At 47.6% G+C, this 22,930-nt stretch overlaps 1 protein-coding gene and 1 non-coding gene across 5 annotated transcripts in view; both read right to left on the reverse strand.

The window, feature by feature from the left end:
- The window catches only part of Ncapd2 (non-SMC condensin I complex subunit D2), a 23,684-nt gene extending 858 nt beyond the window's left edge, over positions 1–22,826 (reverse strand). Inside the window, exons 1-31 of one of the 4 annotated variants that reach the window (XM_031383442.1) lie at positions 22,630–22,826; positions 21,469–21,614; positions 18,142–18,217; positions 17,819–17,877; positions 17,169–17,350; positions 16,765–16,907; positions 15,295–15,422; positions 15,098–15,221; positions 14,793–14,940; positions 11,880–12,077; positions 10,778–10,912; positions 10,596–10,683; positions 10,331–10,505; positions 8,920–9,035; positions 8,436–8,660; positions 7,762–7,936; positions 7,445–7,529; positions 5,987–6,120; positions 5,535–5,667; positions 5,356–5,440; positions 5,114–5,278; positions 4,762–4,937; positions 3,631–3,742; positions 3,403–3,526; positions 3,161–3,316; positions 2,673–2,850; positions 2,479–2,573; positions 1,644–1,724; positions 1,321–1,504; positions 362–488; positions 99–254 (exon numbers count right to left, since the gene is read on the reverse strand). In XM_031383442.1, the coding sequence (XP_031239302.1) occupies positions 99–254; positions 362–488; positions 1,321–1,504; positions 1,644–1,724; positions 2,479–2,573; positions 2,673–2,850; positions 3,161–3,316; positions 3,403–3,526; positions 3,631–3,742; positions 4,762–4,937; positions 5,114–5,278; positions 5,356–5,440; positions 5,535–5,667; positions 5,987–6,120; positions 7,445–7,529; positions 7,762–7,936; positions 8,436–8,660; positions 8,920–9,035; positions 10,331–10,505; positions 10,596–10,683; positions 10,778–10,912; positions 11,880–12,077; positions 14,793–14,940; positions 15,098–15,221; positions 15,295–15,422; positions 16,765–16,907; positions 17,169–17,350; positions 17,819–17,877; positions 18,142–18,217; positions 21,469–21,595 (4,090 nt within the window). In that variant the 5' untranslated portion in view covers positions 21,596–21,614; positions 22,630–22,826. Of the gene's footprint in view, positions 1–98; positions 255–361; positions 489–1,320; positions 1,505–1,643; positions 1,725–2,478; positions 2,574–2,672; positions 2,851–3,160; positions 3,317–3,402; positions 3,527–3,630; positions 3,743–4,761; positions 4,938–5,113; positions 5,279–5,355; positions 5,441–5,534; positions 5,668–5,986; positions 6,121–7,444; positions 7,530–7,761; positions 7,937–8,435; positions 8,661–8,919; positions 9,036–10,330; positions 10,506–10,595; positions 10,684–10,777; positions 10,913–11,879; positions 12,078–14,792; positions 14,941–15,097; positions 15,222–15,294; positions 15,423–16,764; positions 16,908–17,168; positions 17,351–17,818; positions 17,878–18,141; positions 18,218–21,468; positions 21,615–22,429; positions 22,585–22,629 lie in introns of those variants that run through there. The other 3 variants (XM_031383444.1, XM_031383443.1, XM_031383445.1) reach the window with 3 other exon arrangements.
- On the reverse strand, positions 17,428–17,751 carry LOC116100217. The gene has a single exon (XR_004122539.1). It is a non-coding gene; the product is annotated as a small nucleolar RNA U85 (small nucleolar RNA).
- Positions 22,827–22,930: the final 104 nt, after the last annotated feature.

Genomic DNA, 22,930 nt, shown 5'->3' on the forward strand with positions numbered 1-22,930 from the left:
AGACCCCTCACAAGGCAGGCCCCACTGGAGACCCCTCACAAGGCAGGCCCCACTGGAGACCCCGCACAGTGGCTGTCCTGCTGGGAGGGTGTGCATACCGTCCTCACTGGACTCGTCACTCGAGAAGACAACTTTGGCTTTCCTCTGGGACTTTCGTTGCTGAGTTTGTGGACGACGGGGCTTGGTACGTCGAGGGTTAGGTGTGACGAAGTCGTTGTCAGAGTCTACGGAAGTTAGAGGCTGTAGCCTTGAGACTAGAAAAGGCAAGGGGACAGGATTTCAAAACCCAAATCAAACCACAAAGGAAAAAAAAAGGGTGGGAACCCCTTGTAGGAGCCCCGTGTGGGCTTGCCTCTCATACCAGCGGAGGGTTTCTTGGCAGACAGGGCTTGCTGGCTGCCTCCTTGGCCAGTTTCAAGCTCCTCTATCCCATCCATGCCTCTGGTGTGACAGGCACGAAGCTTCTTCTCAAACTCATCTATTATAGCCTGGAGAAAAAAAATTAAAAACAGGGCTGGAAACATTGTCTCCCTATTTAAAAAGAAATAGCCATGAAAGATACAGAAAATTAAAAAAACCAATCTGAAACTGTAGTTCCAACTGACTGATACCACCACAGGGGGAGTGAGGTGGCCTCAGAGTCCTGAAAATGCCCAGTATGACAGTAGTGGCAAGTATGTGTCACTGTAGCCAGTGAGTGGACTTTGGATGCTGATCTGTCAATCACGTTCCTTCATCCAGGACCATGCACACCAGGACAATTAGTTCATGGGGTAGAGGCCATGAGGGTGTGGGGCAGGAGCAAACGGGAGCTCTACTTGCTTACTTTGCTTTAAACATGAAACTACTCTAAAGAAGCCGTGTAGGGCCACGCGTGCGGGGCATGCCTTTACTACCTGGAGATGGAGGCAGGGAATCTGTTAGTTTGAGGCCAGCTGGGTCTACATAGCAGGACCCTATGTCAAGTAGAAAATGGCCTTCACTGGGGCTGGGGAGGTAGCATAGTGGTTAGGGGCACTGGCTGCTCTTGCAGAGGATCAGTGTTCGGTTCCCAGCACCCACAGGCAGCCCACAACTGTCTAAGTCCAATTCCAGGGGACTTGACACCTTCACACAGATTATACACAGGCAAAAATGCCAAGGCATATTAACAAAAAGGGAAATGAATGGCCTTTAAAAAAGGGACCAGGAATTAAGGTCTGGTCTTAAGTCAGTCTAGTTCCGTAGCTGTAGTGAGGCTAGCAAGGCAAACAGGAGTCTCAGAGCACTTAGGGGAGGCAGACTAAGTTTACTGCACTGGAACCCAACAGGGCCACTCACCTTGCCCTCTGGCTTGGCCCCACGACGCAGTTTGCCCACAATTGACAAAAAAACACTGAAGACAGACTCATCTACCAGCTTATCGCCAAAGCACTCAAAGTTGTCCAACATCTTATGGAGACCTCGCTCTGTGAGGGGCAGCTGGGACATACAGTAGGCCAGATCTCGGTACTGACGCTCAGTTCTGCACGAGGGAGGGAGAGACTTTGTAACGCACACACATCCTCCACCTTCAGTCTCCTCTGGTTCCACAGATGCCAGCAGGGACTCTTTCTTCTGAAAGGTCCCTCTTGGCACAAAGATGTCCCAAAATGGCAGCATACCGGGCTGTGCGGAAGCGCTGACACAGTTTCTCTACCAAGCTCTCAGTCTGTTTGTCCTTGGTGATGTAGGAGAGGAGCTGCCTGTGAGGAGAGAGAGTATGATTGGCCAGGAAACCCCTTTCTCAGCTCCTGCACCAAATCCACCACCCCAACCCTAGCACAGCCTCTTCTGTCTTTGCTTTAGAAGGGAGTTCTTGGGCTGGTGAGATGGCTCAGGGGGTAAGAGCACTGACTGCTCTTCCGAAGGTCCTGAGTTCAATTCCCAGCAACCACATGGTGGCTCACAACCACCCCTAATGAGATCTGACGCCCTCTTCTGGTGCATCTGAAGACAGCTACAGTGTATTTACATATAATAAATAAATAAATCTAAAATAAAATAAAATAAAAAAAAAAAGAAGGGAGTTCTTTGCATGGCCTTCAACCGTCCCTCTAAGGCTCCTTCCCTTTATTGAGAACACAAATAAGAACAGCTGCCACCCAGTGACTGCTACTATGTGCCTCACACACTCACCCTCACAAGCAACACCTTACCCTATGTAAGAACCTTAAGACTATACAGCAAGTCCTGGAGAAAGGACAGCTAAAATGTCCATCTGGAGCTGAAGACAGCGGCAAGAGTGCTTGCTTAGCACATGCAAGACCCTGAGTTCATTCTTCTTCATTCTTTGCATTCCATCCATCCATCCATCCATCCATCCATCCATCCATCCATCCATCCAAGCTGTGGATTACAAGTGTGTCTGGTTCCTAAGTCTGTGTGAGATACACATGCGCGCGTGCGCGCACACACACACACACACACACACACCCTTCTGGGTCTAAAAAGCCATACTTCATGATGGTGTGGAAGGGCTCCTCTTCCACTCCGCCCTCTGGGTCTGACAGGCGACTGATGATATCAGGGAGGAGATTATAGATTGCATTGCCCTGTAGGAGAAAGAGAAGATGAGATGGGGTCGGGGAGCAGCTGACAGAAGTGGGACCTACACATTTCCTCTGCAGAAAGCCCCAAGCTGCTTCTCTCACCTTGTGGGAGAGCTCATTGAAGAAATTCTTGGCCAGGGCAGCAATCTGAGACACAGGGTCGATGAGCAACACAGCCATCTCGCTCACCTGCCCCTTCACCTTCACCATGTCCTTCAGAATCAGATGCGTCATCACCAGCCCTGCTGTCCTCCGCACTTGTTGAGCTGGATCTCGAAGGCTAGGGAGAAAAGCTCTAGTCACTGAGGTCAAGAACTCTCCTTTGTACCTTAAGAACAATAGGAAGGCCTTAGGAACAAGGATCTATTGTTCCACAGTACGCCACTTTAGAAGCAGCTCCAAGGCTATTTTGAATTGAGGGCTGAAGTCAGGGACAGCACAAGATTTTAGAGGGAAGCTTCAGCTTCCAGGGCCCACTTAGGGCCTGCTTGTACAGGGTGAATAGGTAGCAGATACCAAAGTCAGTGCCACAGGCGAGGGGAAGAGCCCGTGAACTCTTAGTGGCTTTCAGTGGTCCAGGGATCTCTTACCGGGCATACAGATGAGGAGTCCAGGGATCCACCAGGTTAGGGAAGCGGATAGCCAGATCCCCCGTGACAACCATGAGGTTAGACCGCACAGTGGGAAGTGAAGACTTTTCAAGCATGGTGAATAGAAGACGAAGCTGGGAGTCGCAGAAAGGGGCACTGAGGACAAACGGAGAACCATCAGGAAAGCAAGAAGGCCGTATCATCCATCTCATTCTCCTTGAGATGAAGCCAACTGGGCCTACCTGATCATGCAGAACTTGCCAAGGGCCAGCGACGCAGCCGCACAGAGATCTGGGTTGCTGTATGAGCCAGGGTTGTTGCAGACTTTAAGTAGCAGTGGAACAAAGGCAGCTAGTACCTGATTGCCTGATGGAAGAATATGTCTAGGTTGGAGACAGACTGTATTAACTGGGGGAAGGCTGGGGACAAATTGTGTCAACTTGGGGAGGGCACAGAGCGATTTTTCTTACCGTCCAACAGTTCCTTCTCACAGATGCTGCGGATGAGCTCCGTCTCGGTGTCGTCAGCAGTGGCCCCAACCAGCCCCAGCTCTTCCTCCATTGTTGTTTCAGAGCTTGTAGTCTGCAGGGAGAGAAGCCAGGGATCTTGGATGATCACTTTTCTTTTTGAGACAGGCTCTTACATAGCCCAGTCTCTCCTAAAACTTTTATGTAGACTGGGCTAGCCACAAACTTACAGAGAGAGAGCTGCCTGCCTCTGTCTCTTAAGAGATGGCATTAAAGGCAGATACCACTTCATCCTGCTTTAAGACACTTTTTTGTCTTATGAGTGTTTCACCCGGCATGTATATAATTGTACGTGTGTGCACTGCACACAGAAGCGAGAAGAGGGCACTGGGTTTCCCTGGAGTTGTCAATACAGATGGTTAGGAGCCACCATGTGTGCTCTGGGATCTGAACTCAGGTCCTCCTCAAATGCGCTTAACTTCTGAGCCATCTCTTTACCTACAAGACATCATTTTTTAATCCTACTGTAACATTTATTTTGCATGAATAGATCTAAAGATGAAGTGTATAAAACTATTCACAGAAATGACAAGTATGTCCATAAAGAGAAAGAATCTCTGAATGAAGAAGGGAATGACTAGAAGTTTTAAGTTGCTAAGGCAGGTCTCAACACCTCTTCTTCTGAAGACACAATTGGCTGTGGTCAGTTTACAGTGGTAAACAAATCCTGCTCAGCCTGACAGACGTCCAAGGTCACAGAAGTCAGGCTTTACCCCACTGCTGCAAGACAAATACACCTCCAACAGAGAGGACACAGGATCCCACCAGGTGACATGTCAGTAACATCAGTAACGTAGGCTGGTAAGAGGGGTGTGTTATGTAGGTGTTCAAACAAAGTGCCTCCTCAGCTGGGGCCTGTAGTTTACACTAAATGAAACCAGTCAGGCTATCTGTACGTGACGCCCTTGCTGGGTGAGCACGGGTAGACTGTGACATCTTTGTGGACACTAACCTTCCCAGGGGAACAAAGAGACAGATTCTTCAATGACTAGTACAGAAGCAGAGATTCCGAGAAAGACATGTCCTGTGCTGAGGCCACGGAGGCCAGAAAAATGCCCCTAGCCACTCATTCACCTTTTCCTTGGGGCCCTTGGTCTTGTGCTCCTGCTCTTCTCGAAGAACTCGCCGGCGACCCAGCTCTCCACTCACTGCCTGTTCCAAATGGACCAGCTGCTGTAGAGCCACATCCCCAGCCAGGGAGAGCAGGTTCATCAGCAGGAATGTGGGGAGCTTAGGGGCTGCTGTTTCCTCTAAAGTAGAGGGAAGGAAAAGAGCCAAGTCCCATTCAAGTTCCAGACCCCCTCCTTACTCACGGAGAATGGCCCAACATCAACCTGAACAAACAAAACGAGAAGCTGTGGGCTGAGGTTCCTGAGAGGCTGGCTGTCCACACCATCCCTGGGCAGTGAAGCCTCCGCACACTTACTGGGGCACGCCTCAGTGGGATTCTCCTCAAGCTTCTCCAAGGCTTGCTTTGCACAGCCTTGCAACATGTGGGCACAGATCACTTCAGGGCCCTCTGCCAATTGGTAGGTCAGGGTCACTGCTACTTCTTTGAATGGGATCCAGAGGGGATCTGGGTGTGCAAAGCCTGGAGAGAAAGGAGAAGTTGATCTCTCTGGAGAAAGGGACCAACCAGACCTACTTTAGACCTTCTGGATAGCTTACCCTTTGTGACCATCTCCTGAAGTCGTTCAAACAACCTGTGCTCCTGGGGCAGCCGGAAGGGAGGGTGACGTTCACCCAGGGAAGGCTGAAGAGAAGGGAACAGAATGCCAGGGTGGGGAAGGCCAACAAGAAGCTCTCCAGTCTCCTCAGCCGAGCCACAGCCACCCCATATCGCCTACCTTCCTCCTATCCGAGATGTTGGCAATGGCAAGGCACACCTGCTGGGCCAGCCTGTAGTCCTGTGGAAACTTCTCGTCCAGCCCTATGCTCACCAGGGTGTCTAAGTTGCTTCCTACAATTTCTGGTTTTCCTCTAGGGAAGGGAAGCAGAGTTAAAGGCAGCCCTGGGCAGGGTTCTGTGGGAGACAACAGCAATGCAGGAAGGCATGAGCACCCACTGCGGGGTGGGTGTCTAGAGCCCTGAAACACTACAGAAAGCTCCTGACCTACAACCATGTCCCTGGGTCCCCTTGAGCTACTGACTACAGAAGACAGGTGGGCGGGTACCCTCTTCATCCAGGCAGCCAACCCCAAGAAAGCTCGGCCAGGCTGACTGCTATTACTGGAGGAAGGGCCTGTCTGGACTTCGCTTGCCTTCCCCACTCTCCTTGCTTTCTGGGTCTGAGCCTCACCGTGCCATCGTGCCAAGAAGCATGACAGAGGAACAGCGCTCCAGAGGAGAGCAAGGGACCTTCTCCGTCGCCCGTTCCCATAGCAGTTGGATCACTGCTGGCTTTATCTCATCCTTCTGAACAAACTCACAAAGCTGAGGAGAAAAGACAAATAAGCCTACTTCCAAGTGTCAGTGCCCTTGGTCTACCCGTCTGAAGGCAACCCCGAGAGCCCAGATGGAACCAGCGCTTGGGAGTGGAAGAGGGAGGAGGCTCAGATGTAAACTGTGAGGAGGTATTTCTTGCCCCGTTTTCTATTTTCCTGTTTCATGGCTGTCTTCAAAGCTGCACTTCCTAAGGTCACACATCTAAACAGACATTCTGAGTTCTACAAGGAGCACAGTTTCTGATGGCATTCTGGATATCTCTTCCTGTGAGCACAAGTCGATGTATCTGTGACAGGGCCACTGTCCTTTCTGCCTTTTCCTTTTCCCAGCAATGCTGACACCTGTTGGTCACATGTCGCCCACCCACGGCTGCTTCTGCAGGCCCTGTCTGTCCTCTCCCCACTGGATCCCTATGGGAGCCTCTGGCGGCCCTTCCACTCTGCTGCTGGTGCTTCCCCAGCCGGCCTGTGTGCCAGGCAGGCCATCTCAGCATGTGTCTCCAGCCCTTTTCTGTCTACTGTGAGAGTCCTGAGCAGCAGCCAGCCTGGGAAATACCAAGCCACTTGCCACCACCAGGTCCTTTTTCCCCCATGAAAGAACAAAAGTAGTCAGTAGTCAGGCCCAGCAGTCAGTGCCACTCTCTACTGTCCCTACTGGACCAGAGATGCCCCAACAGGAATTCACCTCATTCAAACCCTGGGGTCCCTCTCATTTGAAGGCATCCAGGGGCCTCCACAAGTTAGTCTCAGCCCATGCTCTCAACTGGATTGTCTTCTGAGGATAATGACCTTTAACCAGAACACAAACTTCTTCATTCTCCAGCTGGGATAGGGTATTTTCTTTACTTTTTACCAGAAATTCTCTTCAATTCTCTCTCCCTCTCTCAATCTGACTGAATGTCCGTGACCCATGCTGACTTGTACCACCTTGTTGGGGGAAGACCCTGACCTCTACCCTTAAGCAGCTCTGTGAACTCAATTACACAGAGGCTGAGCATCTTTTCTGGAGTTCATATGGTGCATGTACGGCAGCCACTCGTTTCTTTAAATTTGGGCACATGAGTTGGGCACTGCAGCGCACACCTGAGCCTGAACACTGAGGAAGCTGCAGCAAGACTATGAGTTTGAGGCCAGCCTGGGCTCTGCAGTGAGACAACTGCCTAGAACCAACTGCAAACAAACTAGGAAATAAAAATAAAGTTGGGAATGGGAAAGCAATTCATCTTAAACCTCTCTGTGGGGCTGAGCAGATCTCCACACACAGCAAACAGCCACTAACTAACTGGAATGAGAAGAGGACCAAGTAGACTTACAATTTCCTCAAGACACTGAATGGTCCCGGCGGAGGCATCCACTAACAACAACGAGAGGTTCTGAATCAAAGCTTGCGCCTTGGCTCTGTAGGAACAACAGAGATCAATGGTCACTAAGACTGGAAATCTGAACTTGGCAAATAGGCGTCAGATTAAATAAGTGCATAGAGCAGACCCCAGCAGAAGTCCACCCTGAGTCTGGTATAGATCCATTCCATGAGTTCAGAACTCCCCTAGAACTCCTCATTCAAAAGACTAGGAAATCTGGTGAGAAGCTGACCTCAGAAAAGTTAACGAAGGCAAGGAACCCCATGTACCTGGCTGAGTCCCCTTTTGGGCTGAGGTAGAGTTGGCGGTATGCATTAAGTACAGCTTCCCGGACACCAGGCTCCTTAGACCAGATAAGAGGCAGCATGCGGCGTACCCCAAACAGGGCCTGGGGTACCCCAAATTGGAATACCATCACAAAGAACTCAATCACCTCCTGCACCACTGAGAACAGATACAAGTATCACCCATCTACTTGGCAAATATTGTAATACTCATAGATAGAACCCTTGGTAACATAGTAACATGGCTATAGAGATCATTGTCATTGTCCCTGATAATGTCACTAAAATGCCTTCTCATGACACTGCTAAACAAAGTAAACTGTAAAATGGGAACAATGGTGAATATCCTCTGCCATTTAAGGCTGCAGGCACCAGGGACTGGATGATGGCACAGTGGTTAAGAACACTCCCTGTTCTTCCAGAAGACCCGGGTTTGATTCCCAGTACCCACATGGTAGCTCACAACCATTCCTAATTCCAGCTTCAGAGAACCTCTGACTCCCTCTTCGGCTCTCTACAGGCGCCAAACCTGCATGTAGTACACACGTAGGCAAAATACTCACACATGTAAAAATAAGTAAAGTCTAATAATGATGATGGTGGTGACGATGATGATAAGGGTGCAGGCAGGACTGCTTTCTGAAGAGCACCTGGCCTACCTGTGGTTGTGTTCTCATACATCATCTTGCTGATGATGCCAATGGCTTCTGTAATCTTCTGGGAGAAGCTGTAGGCATCCTGCAGATACTGCACCAGCATTTCCTGCTTCACCAGCTCATCGTTCGTCTGGGATCCCTCCGGCTCGGGCACACTGGGAGAGTCTTTACTGCCAGTTAGCTCTGGGTCTGTGTCCCCATGAGGGCCCTGTGTAGAAGCTGCGGGGTCTAGGAATTAGAGAGGTACAGGGTAGTTTTGCTCAAGTGTACCTGGGAGTTCAGTGGCTACCAACATCCCTGCCTGTTTCTTTCAACAATGTGAAGGTATGAAATTAGAATGTGTTCTGAAACACCTCGGTTCATTTCTCAATTCCTGCAGACGTCCCTAGTTTACAAGGGTGCCCTATGACTGGACTGCTCCAGAGCAAGTGTCAACTCCCCCAGTCCCCTTCAGCCCAAGGCTGTGTTTGTTCACTGAAAGGATTACCTTTGAAGATGATTCCTAAGAGATTCAGGAAGCCGTTCTCCTCTGGCTCTGTGTGACTGAAGGGTTCAGACTCCTGGAAGCGACTGGTGGCTTCCCGAGTGAGAATAATGGCCTGTCTAAAAGAACAGCAGCCTGTCACCAGTTTAACACCAGACCTGTGTCCCTGAAGGCCTTGTAAGGGATCCTACCTAACGACTTCATCCAGTCCCTATGTGCAGCACCCTATAGAAAAGGGATGTCTCACGCTTTAAAAGATGAGTAGTTCCTACTAGGCGGTCAAATACACCCCCCGAGTCTTTACTGTGGTCCTCAAAGAACTTGAATAAGCTTTTAAAATCACAAACCCAGAGCTAAGCAGACAGCTCAGTAGGAAAGGGTGCCTGCCACAGAGCTTAATGATTTAAAGAGTTCAATGCCTAGAACCCACAGGGAGGGAACCTCTGACCTTTACATATGCTATACCATGAACCCCTTAAGTAAATACGTAACTAATTAAATGAAAAACCAAACCAAACCAAAATAAAACCCCACTGCAAGCATCTGTGTAAAACCTGCTATGTATGGAAGCACCAGACTTTCAATAATTTGTTACTTTTATGGCTTAACCACACAATGAGGTTCTTTTCTGTTCTTCAAACAGCTTTACAGTGAGGTCAGAATGGCCATGAACTCACTACTTATCCCTGACTGCCCTTCAACTCCCAATCCTCCTGCTTCAGACTCTCTAATCCTGGGATTGCAAACAAGTGCTGCTGCCTCACAGTGGCCCTGGGTAGCCATATAACAAAGCCCACAGGGCATGGCTGGGTGGTGTAGGCCAGTGCTGCGGCAGAGCATATGCTTAGCAAGCTCCTTGGTTTCATGTTGAGCAAGAAAACCACGAAGCAGGCAGGTGGCACGGCGACTGGTCTATGCTGTGCTGGAGATTGAAGCCAGAGCTTCAGATCTGAAGCGGGCCCTCTAGCAACAGAGCAATCCCCATCCCTTGTCACCTTTTGGAGACAAAAAAGTTTTACTACAAAGGCCTGGCTCTGAGGAAGACTTGCTGTTTAGACCTTGCTGGCCTTGAACTTGCAGCATCCCCCGGCTTCTGTCTCCTGAGCACTGGGGTTACAGCTATGCACCATCGTACTAGGTCCATTTAGTTGTATGAAGTGCTAGGGACCAAACCCACGACCTTGGAATTATAGGCCTGTGCCATAGACTAAGCTCCTGAGTAGTTTTTAAAACATTTCACAAAGTAGAAAAGCAGCTGTGGAGTATGCATTTGGTCAAACATTACTACAGTAAAAATACCTATCAGTCCCGGCAGCAGTGTCCATAAGTTCACATGATTTTTCAGGACCCCTAAGTCGCTCCAAGGTTACCCTTAAGTCCACACACCCTCAGGGCACCCTGTTCTGTCACATACTTGTAACTAGCTTTGGAAAGCAGTTGGCGGATGCGACCTTTCACCTCCTCTGCAGTCTCTGCATCAGCAATTTGTTCATCTACCTCTTCTTGGGGAAGCCTCAGAAGCTGCTGCAGGGTAGACTTCAATTCTGGCAACATGGCGTCCCACTCCTCCTCTGGGTCTAGCGCTGCAGCTGAACGGGAGGGAGTCTTGTTTAGTCTTTCCTGGGGGTGGCCACCACAGTGAGAAAGCAGGGCAGCCTCCCCGGGCAGGGCTGACTCACGCGCAGCTGCAGTTCGCCTCTGGGCTCTCATCTCTTGTAACTTCTGAATCTCCTTCTGCAGTGGTCCAGCCAGGTCGGCGTCACTAAGCTGTTGAGGTAGAATGCATATGGCGTCACTAAGCAACAGAACTCCATCCCTGTCTCCACTTCACCCCTCTTCTGCACACACCATGGCTCCTTACCTTGCAGGAAAAGGGATTATTGGCTAGAAAGCTGGCCAGTAGCTGAATGGCATTTTTACACACTAGCACTGACTTGTCTGCCAGACGTCCCACTGCCAAGGCCACCACTGCCTGGAAACGGGTGAGGGGGAGCGCCTAGACAAGCAGAAAGAGAATCAGTTCAAATCTACTACAGTGTCCAGCTGCAGCCTATGGGGGCAGGTTCAGTGGAGGACAGCCATGTATGTGGCTCAACACGAAACCCTAGCCTTAAGTAAAGAGGTTGGACCCACTCTGAGTCTAGACTCAGCTACCCACTCACTCTAACGCTTTGCTGTGGGATGATAGAATATGTGAGCAGCACACCCTGGAGTCCTTAACTGGAGCAGACACCTTTGTCCTTGGAAAGGGAAGCCTTATTACTGCTCGTGAGAATCTCAAGTTTAGACTCTTTTTTGGGGCAGTTACTAGCTTATACATCTATTTTTAAAACAACAAACCTTTCTTCGGGGGCTAGGGAGAGATGCCTCAAAAGTTAAGAATACTGACTGCTCAGCCGGGCAGTGGTGGCGCACGCCTTTAACCCTAGCATTTGGGAGGCAGAGGCAGGAGGATTTCTGAGTTTGAGGCCAGCCTGGTCTACAGAGTGAGTTCCAGGACAGCCAGGGCTATACAGAGAAACCCTGTCTCGAAAAACCAAAAAAAGGAAAAAAAAAAAAAAATACTGACTGCTCTTCCAGAGGACCTGGTTCAATACCCAGCACCCACATAATGCCTATCAAACATCTGTAACTCCAATCCTAAGGAATAAGACATCTTCCTCTGGCTTCCACGGGGACTGCATGCATGTAGCACATGGACACAAGCTGGCAAAGCACTCATACACATACAATAAAAATAAAGGGAAAAAACTTTTAATTGAGGCAAGGTCTCATATAGCCCTGCCTGTCTTCAGACTTTCAATGTGGCTGAGGATGACCTTAAACTACTGTCCCTCCCGCCTCTGCTGGTATCTATCAGGCATGGTCTGGTATTAGGCATGTCACAGTGCTGGGCTGGTCTCTCTTCACTTTGGCAAGTATACAGAGGACTTTTAAGAGTTTCAGCAGAGAAGGTTGCTCACCTTCTGTTGGACAATTCGGGTAAAGAGCTGTAAAACACGGCTCCGGACAAAGGAGTTCACATCGTGGCCATGAGCTTGCAAGATGTCCAAGAACTGATCTCTGGTTTCTCGAGCTGATTCTTCTAGTTGGTCACCATTTAGAACCTGCAGTACCATCTCAGCCATAGCTGCTAATACAGCATTGCGCATCATGTAATTCTGAGAGACAGAGAGAGAGAGAGAGAGAGAGAAAGAGAGAGATATTGAAACACATCTCTCCACTTCCACAAATACATTTCTTTCCCTAAACTCTTCTGCTCTGCTCTCAGTCTAGGGTAGGACTGCTTATGCTAAGCTGTGACTTTTCTGGTCAGCTCTCTAGTCTTTGTCCTCAAAATCAAAAGGCCGGGCAGTGGTGGCGCATATCTTTAATCCCTGCATGTAGGAAGCAGAGGCAAGCAGATTTCTGAGTTCAAGGCCAGCCTGGTCTACAGAGTGAGTTTCAAGACAGCTAGGGCTACACAGAGAAACCCTGTCTCAAAAAAAAAAACAACCAACCAACCAACCAAACGAAAAAACAAAGAAGATACTGAGACCCAAGTGGATTTGTTTGTTCAGAAAATGTCAGAAGAAAATAAATAAGAACCAAAATCAAAGGATGGGGATTTATAGTCTGAAATGCTTGGAACACTGTATTTTGGATATCTGTATATACATATTATCTTAGGGATGGAATCTAAATCTAAATGCAAAATATATCTATGTTTCAAATATTTCACACACAAAGCCTTAAGGGTAATCACAGGTAATTTAAAAATTGATTTTATGTGTCTAAGTGTTCAGCTTGCATCCACATCTGTGTACCACATGTGTGCGTTATAGTCAGTGAATCCAGTGTCAGTGTAAACTGTGGACTTTGGGTACTGAGCTGTGGACCAGGCTGGCCTCGAACTCAGAAATCCGCCTGCCTCTGCCTCCCAAGCGCTGGGATTAAAGGCGTGCGCCACCACTGCCCGGTGGTAGTGATCTATCAAGACCGGATGTTCTAGAATTGGGTGCTAGGAACCGAACCCAGCTCCTCTGTAAAAAAAAAAAAAAAAGTGCTTTTAACCACCAAGCCATCTCATCAGCCCCTTAGACAATATTTTTAGTAATTATATATATATGTAATATATATATATGTGTTATATATATATATGAAATAGTGTCATAGTGTGGAACTTTCCACCTGTGATGTCTACCTACTTGGAGTGTTTCAGAACCAGGATTTCGGTTGTTTAAACTGTACTTGAATATACTATCTGGGATTGGCAAGTTGGTTCAACAGGTGGGGTGCTTGTCACTAAGCTTAATGATCTGAGTTTGATACACAGGACCGGTGAAGGGAGAGAGCTAATTTCCACACATATGTACACATTATACATATATACATAAAGTAAATGAATATATAATTGTTTTTCTTCTGAGACAGGGTCTCTCACTATGCAGTCCTATCTGGCCTACAAGTATGAAGAGCAGGCTGGCCTCAGAGAGATTTACCTGCCTCTGTATTCTGGGTTCTGGGATTTAAGATGAGTGCCACCATGCCTGGCAAATAACAATTAAAAACCCAAATCAGGTCTATCCATCAATGCACATTTGAGAAACATTTCTTCTTATCCTTTATATGAGGCCACAAAACGTTTGAGCCTTATGAATAAACATTTGCTTTCCTTCTTACCCCTTAGGGACACAGAAGAGCAGAAATCGACCTTGGTGCCAAAAAGTCCATTATGTAATCCGGTATAGAATAGGCCAGGGGATTGTCCCCCTGCCTCGGCCCAGAGAACCGTTGCACACAAATTAGATCACTGAGTAGACTGTCTTGGACATTTACCCAGGAGCCACCAGCGCTAGCCTGGGAAGAGGCCAGGTTAAGCGTCCAGGAAAGAGAAGTAAGAAGAACACCACAGTTTGGTTGAGACAGCTCATTGTTGGTAGAAATCGAGGCAACAAAGCAAGTGGCTCCAGGCCAAGGAGTGGATGGATTGAGCACCAAAGCTAAGTCATTCTCATTAGACAGGCTGTGGAATGGCTATCCAGTCTACCAGAACAGCACAAAACCAAAAATAACATTTATAAAAGGGCCCCCCTGCATAGGAATGTCACAGTGATAAATCTAGATGACCTTGTCTTCTTTATGCAAAATTCTATTTTGGGGACAGTTTTGCTTTATAGTCTCAGCTGGGATCCTCTTTCCTCCCAGCCACTGGGTCGCAGATTCCAGGCGCACACTTCCATCCTAACTGAAAGCTACTTTCTCAAAAAACAACCTAGAAGCCAGGTGTGGGTATGCAAAAAAAGGCTGGAATTCCAGTGCTTGGGAAATAGTTTGAAATTCAAGTCCAGCCTTGGCTACACAGCAAGTTTGAGGCAAGCCTAGGCTATGCAAGACACTGCAAAGGGAGAGGGGACAAGAGAGAGAGAGAGAGAGAGAGAGAGAGAGAGAGAGAGAGAGAGAGAGAGGATGGTTATGAACCTTCACTAGGCATGGGAGCACATCTACAACTCTGGAACTTGGGGGAACAGCCAAGGCTACATAGCAAGTCCCACTTATTTTTCTTTTGTGTATATAAAATGCTTGATATATGTGTTTGTGTGGGAGCACGCCCGCACCACGGAGCATTTGCGGAATTCAAAGGACAACCCTGAGTGTCAGTGTGCTCTTTACCTCTGCACAGACTCACATGCAAGCGAAACACTCAGGCACATAAAACTGATTTAGAAACAAGTTTAAAGGAAAGACAAAACTTTAACATTTAGAGCATACTTACTATTAACATGTATAAATCCCTGGGCTGATTCCCAGAACCACATTAAAGTGAAGAAGATAAAGAAGATAAGATTTCAACACTAAAGCCCCTAGACAAATCCAAGATTCCCCAGACAGACTACCTCTCCATCCAGATGATCTAGCAAAATGCACATGCTGGACATCAGGACAGCTGGGATTCGCTCTGCTAGCTCGGCGAGGAAAACAGCAAAGCCCTTTGCCCCTGCTGTGTCTCGACTCAGCTCTTGTGCACACTTCTGTCCAATCTCTCTACACAGGGGAGAAAACACAGATATAGTAAGAGTACAGTCATTGAGTTCCCAATAAGGGAAGCCAACACAGGCTTCAGGGCTCAAGAAATCCAACATCATATGAACCCATCCCATCCCATGCCCCAGGAACACAGAAGCTCTGAGGAGTTAGTCACCTTACAATCTCTCCCACTATGCTCTTCATCCCGTAGTCTGTTACCCACAGACTCACAGCTGTCACCAGTACAGAGGGCAGGTGCTCAAAGTGCTGCAGCATCTGGATGATCTTCACGGTCGCACCTGGGAAGTCAAGCGTTAGGCATTCAGGGAGAACTGCAAAGCGGGGGCAGGAGGCAGGCGGGAGGCAACTTACTGAGCATATGGTTATAGCGGACCAAGGCCACCCCAAGTAGGTGTGCTATGGCCTCCTTGGTGGAGCGGTTCTTCTGGTGACCAATGGTGGGATTCTCCAAAAGGCGGTAGCAACAGCCAGTAACCAAACTAAACAAAAAAAGACGAACATGAAGAAATGAGCTGTCTGGAGTCCAGACACCAGGCAGCTCCTGTTAAATTCATCCTGTCCCTACTATGTCCACATCAAAGTTTCTAGTGCTCCATTCTTTCAGTCTAATCACCTTCTACATCAAGGATTCTTTCCTTCAGGATTTAGTAAATTGCAGCCAGTTACCATAACAACAACAACAAAAAAAACAGACTGTAAGATCAAGATGGTAAGGCAAGGTTAGTGAAGACTTTTCATCATTAAAAATGGTCAGTTCAGCCTGGCGGTGGTGGCACACGCCTTTAATCCCAGCACTTGGGAGGCAGAGGCAGGCAGATTTCTGAGTTCGAGGCCAGCCTGGTCTACAGAGTGAGTTCTAAGATAGCCATGGCTACACAGATAAACCCTGTCTCGAAAAAAACAAAATAAATAAATAAATAAATAAATAAATAAATAAATGGTCAGTTCAGTCTTTACAGACTTTTAAATTATATCTGCTGTAACTAACTGACCATTTACTTTCACTTTGGTTTGTGTGTGTGTGTGTGTATTCCCATCTGTGCATGTGGAAGCCAGAGGTCAACCTTGGGTTTCATTTCTCAGGAGCTGTTTGCCTCGTTCTTTGAAACTGGGCCTCTCACTGGACCTGGGGCTGGCTGTCCCAGAGATCTGCCTGTGTCTACCTCCTCGACACTGTTACACTTGGCTTTTGACATGAGTGTTGAGAGTCAAACTCAAGCCCTCACGACTGCGATGTAAGTGCTTTACAGCTGCCTCCCCAACCACTATTTATTTGGAAATAGAGCCTCACCACTCTGCAACCCTGCATGGCCCAGAAGTCTTTATGTTGACCAGGCTGGCCACAAACTTTCAAGAGATTGGCTCGCCTCTGCCTCCCACGTGCTAGGATTAATGGTGTGCACCATGCACAAGGTTCACTTAAGGATTCTTAATAAACACATTTTCATGAATGTATGGGTATTAACAATGAGAATGCCATTGTGGTGGCACATGCCTTTAATCCCAGGACTTCGGAGGCAAAGGCAAGTTAACCTCTGTGAGTTCAAACCCAGTTTGATCTACATAGACTTCCAGGCCAAAGAGGGCTGCACAGTGAGACATTGTCTCACAAAAAGGGGGGAGGGGACAAGAGAGAAATACACATTCCATTCACTATGTATGATGTATGTATGTATGTATGTATGTATGTATGTATGTAACACACACTTCTATGTATTGTTACAAATAGAATTAAGGGACGAAGTATTTAAAAGGCGTATCTAGCAAGACAAGCTCATTGTGCACGGCTCAAGATCACCAGCAGCCATCCTAGCCACCCACCTGACAAATTCTTCTTCAATTACTGAGTGGTTCCAAAGGTGGCGAATGTCCAGCTGGAGCAGCTGTGTTAAAAGCTGAAGAACTGGTTGCCTCTCTTCCTCCCAGTCAAAGCCAAGGGCTGCCTTGGCCCGGGCTTTCTTACCCTAAAGTGAAGGCAGGGACCAATCAAAGAGAGTACCGTCATCTAGTCTCTGTACCCACACTCAGTATCAAGGCAAGGTCAGGCAGTCCCATAGAGGATAAGCTCTGGAACGCACAAGAACTACTTGTCAGGGAAGGAGATCTGGTCCTGAGTGCCCCCCCTAAACCCCAAGCAAGAACAGTAAACAAGCTAAAAATCACTGGTTTCTTTCCCATCAATTCCTTTTCCCTTCACATAAAATAGGCCAGGAATTTCCAATTACCTTCCCACCAATGTCCAGGTCAATCAAGCTTGTCCGGCTGGTCATATTCTCAAGGGACTCCAGGAAGCGTATCAGAGCATAGCAGTTCATCTTGAGGGCATTTAGGTGGGCGCTTCTATCTGATCCACTCAGAGCCGCATCATCCAGGAGGGATGACAGTTCCTGGGAGTGGCAGGATACCACTGTGAGGGGCAGAATCTGGGGGTTGGTCTCATTGGCTTTTTTCACGGAACCCAACTTCCAAACACTTAGCCCTTGTAGCCATCAGATTACCAAAGATCTGTGTGTCATCTCTCAGTGGCCATGACCCAGCTAAGCTCTTTGAGACCCCTGACCCTGGCATCACGAATATAGACTGTTCCTACTTTCATTCCAGTTACCACAATTCCTCCCTGGCAGCTGGAGAGTCACCCTGACAGGAGTGAGGTGGTTCAAAAAGTAGGAATATTTTTGTTGGTCTGCCCTTACAGTGAACGCACATTACTCTGTATCGACCACCAAGATTACAGACCTGAATAGGTCAGAGATCCCTGGACTTAGCCAGACCAACTGAATCACAACAGCCTTGATATCATCACATGGCTGAGCCCATGTAGGAACTGCTAAACACAACCGACACCTTCCAGCCCCTGCCCCCGGACCCCAGACACCTTTCTTCAGGAATTCCAGGGTGTCTTCCTTGAGGCCAGGTTCTATACTTCGAAAGTGACTATGAGGGAAAGAAAGTGTGGGAGTGAGACAGGAGCCTGCAGAGCCCATTCTCAAAGATCATCTTGAAGGACTCTAAGGGGAAATACTCAGGAAATTGTCAAGTAAACACAGTGGCAAGCTGGACAAACGCTCACCATGGATGTTAGCACCCAGAACCAATTATCAGTGAACCCATAATTTGGAATTTCAAAACTCACATGCAAAATATCAGAGAAACAGCCACCAGTTCTTTCAAAAAGCACTGGCTGTGGATTTCACTTACTGTAAAATGCTGTAGATTGTATCGAAGTGCTCCAGTATGGCAAGGGGCCCCTGAGCTCGGAAGGCTGACTGAAATGCTGGCAATGAAGGAGAAAAGACAGGACTTCTTGGTAAGTCTATTTTCCTCCAGAAGGCACGTAGTTGATGTTTCCTGAATCTTTGCTTTTTGTTTTACCAAGATGACCACATAAGTGAGGCTTCCATCCTTCTCATCCGTTACATCAGAAGGTGGATGAGTCTAACATCACAGCCCATAGCTATAGCCTCAGCAGCTCGGGAGCCTATAGCTAAGAGATGCTACCACAGATCAGGCAAAGCGGCACCACCTTAGCACTGACACCAACTGAGCACCCAGCAGCATCTCTGCATTGCTCCACTCTAACACTTTTTCTCTTTTACAATTTCTTTTTTTCGAGACAGGGTTTCTCTGTGTAGCCCTGGCTATCCTGGAACTCACTCTGTAGTCCAGGCTGGCCTCAAACTCAGAAATCCGCCTGCCTCTGTCTCCCAAGCGCCAGAATTAAAGGTGTGCGGCACCACTGCCCGGCTAATACTTTTTCTTTACACAACTGCTTTCTACACCTGAGTCAAAAAGGGACGGCACACACAACAAGGTCAGGGACACAGCAGCCGACTACTCTATGATGTTTACACAATAACAAAATTGCCCGATGACACAGGTCTTAGAAGGCATCCTGTTTTTGTTTTTTTGTTAAAGATTTATTTATTTATTATATGTAAGTACACTATAGCTGTCTTCAGACACATAGACATGGGCATCAGATCTTGTTATGGATGGTTGTGAGCCACCATGTGGTTGCTGGGATTTGAACTCAGCACCTTTGGAAAAGCAGTCGGTGCTCTTAACCGCTGAGCCATCTCTCCAGCCCAGAAGGCAGCCTGTTAAACAACATGCGAAGATAGAGCGGGGAACAGTAAGTTTGAGGTTATGCTACTCTCTGACTTCAGTCACATTTTTGGCTAAGACAAGCACATGTGGACAGATAGTACTGTGGTTTTTCCCAGATTGTTGTTTTCTATTTCCATTACTGTTTCTATATCTGCAAATGTGAATCCTATGTAAGAGTGGGTTGAGGGCTGGGTGGGCGTGGAGGCAGAAGCAGGGTCACACAGTGAGACTGCCTCAGAAAAAGGAAGGGAAGGGAGGGGAGCTGAGGTGCCCAGGTACAAGACTGTAAATGTCCCTTAGGGTTGCTCTGCCCTACCTCAAAACACAGGTGTCTCTTTCCCTCTTAATTAGTAATTAAATTGCTTACTTGTATTACTATGTGTTGGGTCTAGCCCCCATACCTGGTCACAGCGCACTCCTCCTGTTACTATGTGTGGAGTCTAGCTCCCCATACCTGGTCACAGCGCACTCCTCCTGTTACTATGTGTGGAGTCTAGCTCCCCACACCTGGTCACAGCGCACTCCTCCACCTGGTCTTGTGCTCTGGAATGTTTTCCCTCTGTCCCCTTTCTCTTACTTCTTTTTTACTTTCAAATCTTTTATAAGCATATACTCATTGTATAAATTAGGTTTTGTTACATTCTCTTTTTATGGGATGGGTTAGGACAAGGCTTCACTATGTCAATCAGGCTGACCTTGAACCCACAGAGAACAGCCTGCCTCTCTCTTTCCAAGTACTGGCATGAAAGGCATGTACCACCACACCTGGCTCATTACATTTTCATACACAAATATCATGCGCTTTAGTCATATTCACCACATTTCTCTCATAAAAATATGGAATGTTTCATCAGGTGGTGGCGGCACACGCCTTTAATTACAGCACCCAAGAGGCAGAGGCACGTGGATCTCTGTGATTTCAAGGCCTGGTCTATAGAGTGAATTCCAGAACAGCCAGAGCTACACAGAGGAACCATGTCTCGAAAAAAAAAAAAAAACCAAAAAACAAAAAAACCAAACCAACAAAACATATGGACTGTTTCCTGGGTCATGCTTCTTTCTGTCTCATTCCAACCTAGGTACCTGTGCTCCAGAAATGAGCTTTAAGTCCTCACGCTACAGGGTGGCCCAGGGTTACTTTCTATTTTCCAGGCCCAGTCCTGGAATCAACAATTCTTCGTGAATTCTGGCTCATTTTAGGGGAGAAGGGTTTGTAAAAACCCAAGCTCTAGGCACTGGACAGAATCACTGATGCTCCCAGATACTAAGAGCGGCTGAGGCCGGAGGATTGAAAACTCAGAAGCCTCACTTTGTACACACTGGGTAAGCATGGTACCAGCTGAGCTACATCCCTAGTCCTTCTCTTGCATTTGATTCCATCCATGTTATTTTATTCACCAAGCCCCAGAAGTAATAGGCTATAGTATACGCATCTAACATGAAGCATGCAGTAAGCTATACCATTTTAAAAGCTTGTACACGAGGCAGGCGGACTTCTGAGTTCGAGGCCAGCCTGGTCTACAGAGTGAGTTCCAGGACAGCCAGGGCTACACAGAGAATCCTGTCTCAAAAAATCGAAAACCAAACAAACAAATAAAAGCTTGTACACACATACTCTGTAATGATGTTTCCATAATAATGAACCCTCTATCGACAGGCCTCTCAGAACGTGTGCCACGTGGCGTTTTAAGTGACAAGCGGCTGTGTTTTGTATGCTGTTGCAGCTATGTTTCTCCTTCACTGCACATCCTGGAAACACAATCTAGTTTCTAAACAGTGTTCTCTGAGAAAAGGCGAGTCAAACACTATCACTACCCTTAGTAGTTCTAAACTTCATGCATTTATTGGATGTGTACTGGTATTTTGTTCTATATTGTGCACACACACCTATATCTGTCCGTCCTTCCATCCATCCACCCACCCATCCATCCATCCACCCATCCATCCACCCACCCATCCATCCACCCACCCACCCATCTATGTACCGCATACACAAGTCATACATAGTAGTGAGCTGCCTTATGAGTGCTGGCACTCAAACCTGGGTCCTCTGGAAGAATAGACAGTGCCTTTAACCTCTAAGCCACCTCTCCAACCCCTTCCTAGCCTACAATTACCAGGACTTTACATTGACACATAAAAAACCTTCCTCTCAAAAAGTAACTAAGTTAACCAAGACTGTCTCTTGAATAACCTAGGGAAGATGGCCCAGTACATTTTATGTCATGAATTCCATGTAGTGCTACCAAACAAACAAACAAAAAACCCCAAACGAAGAACCCCAACAACAACAAAGACCAGAGAACAGGAAAGATATTCCTGGCCCTCACAGGGTGTCACAGGGCTGCAGAACAGAAAGGAAAATATCATTATATGTGGTTGTCTTCTGTGGTTCAATGACAACCAATGGCGGCTTACCTTTAAGCTGGGATGGAAGATGCTTGATGGGCAATACCTCCTGGACAACATACTGATTCACACCTCCACTTTTCAGCAGCTCCTCTGGAGATAAGGGCAGATGGAATTCAAAGTTGTGGGGAGACATCTTTCTCCCACTGGTTCACCTAGAAACCAAATAGCAAAAAAGTCATGGTGTAAATCTATGAGTGTGTTGTCTTTTTATTATGTGACAAGAACAATTCTACTGAGTCTACCCCAGGCTCAGGTTCAGTTATTTTTCCATACACACACACACACACACATATATTATATATATGTTCAAATGTTTTTCAGTCTTATAAGCTATATGAATCATCTTGTAAAATATAAGATCAGAGCCACACAAAATAGTACATGCTTATATTTATATTCCAAATACACGGGGAATCAGTAGGATGGAGTTCAAGGCTAGCCTCTGATACATGGTCTGGGTTGCAAGAGATCTATCTTGTCACTAAACACCCTCCCCCGCAAACCCCACCACCATAAAAGTAACTCTAGATGAGAATCCAATTCTTATCATTGAGTTCTCACGGTCTCCTTTGTAAAATGGTGTTACTCTGGGGATCAAATGAATCATAGGTTAAAAACTAGTAAAGAACCAAGTGTGGTGGTGCATGCCTATGAACATAACATCTGGAAGGCTGAGGCAGGACTGCTGAGTTTGAGGCCAGCCAGGGGCTGCAGTGAGGACGCTGGGACTACATCTCAACAACAATACAAAAAAAAAATGAATGAACGATTAAGTGACAATCAGTGTGAACATACAGCCTTATTGCTTCCATTTTAAAAAAAGAAAAATCCCTAAAAAATATTTCACTAAGCATTGGGGTTCCACACTGCAGAATGGCAGAACATTAACTTCTACTTATCCTGTGTCTGATTCCGTAACTTCCTAATCTCAGTCTCATGGGGTGCATAACGAAACAACCAAACTTACAGATTGGGTAGTAAGGTTATGCGATTTTGCCCATATCACACATTCCGATTCTGATCTGTCGGACTCACAGCCATACTGGATCTCAAGGGCATCCCTACAAGACGTCGCTCCCGACCGCACTCTGGCAAAGGCTGCGCCACGTCCGGGACCTGATTTTCTCAACCTTTCCCTCCCCGCTTCCTCGCACAGCCACAGCTCACCGGGATCCCTCGACACCCCTCACCCGCCGCTTCTTCAACCGGAGATTCCCCGCTGAAAAGGAAGGAAGAAAACACTACGGCACGATGTACGCGCCAAAAAAAGAGGTAGCTTTTCAAGCTGGCGGAGAAACGCAGCCAATCCTCGGCAGGCTGAGACAGAGACCCGCCCCAGAGTCGGGCATCGCGCTCGCGGAGCCCGCAACTCCGAGTTCAAACCTCAACGGCTGCCCGGAGGCCAATCACGACGGAGGCTGGAGAAGCCGACCAATCACAGCCCAGGAGGCGGGGCAAGGCGAGGGGC

This window comes from Mastomys coucha, unplaced genomic scaffold (genome assembly GCF_008632895.1).
Source record: "Mastomys coucha isolate ucsf_1 unplaced genomic scaffold, UCSF_Mcou_1 pScaffold20, whole genome shotgun sequence".
NCBI classification, from domain to species: Eukaryota; Metazoa; Chordata; class Mammalia; order Rodentia; family Muridae; genus Mastomys; species Mastomys coucha.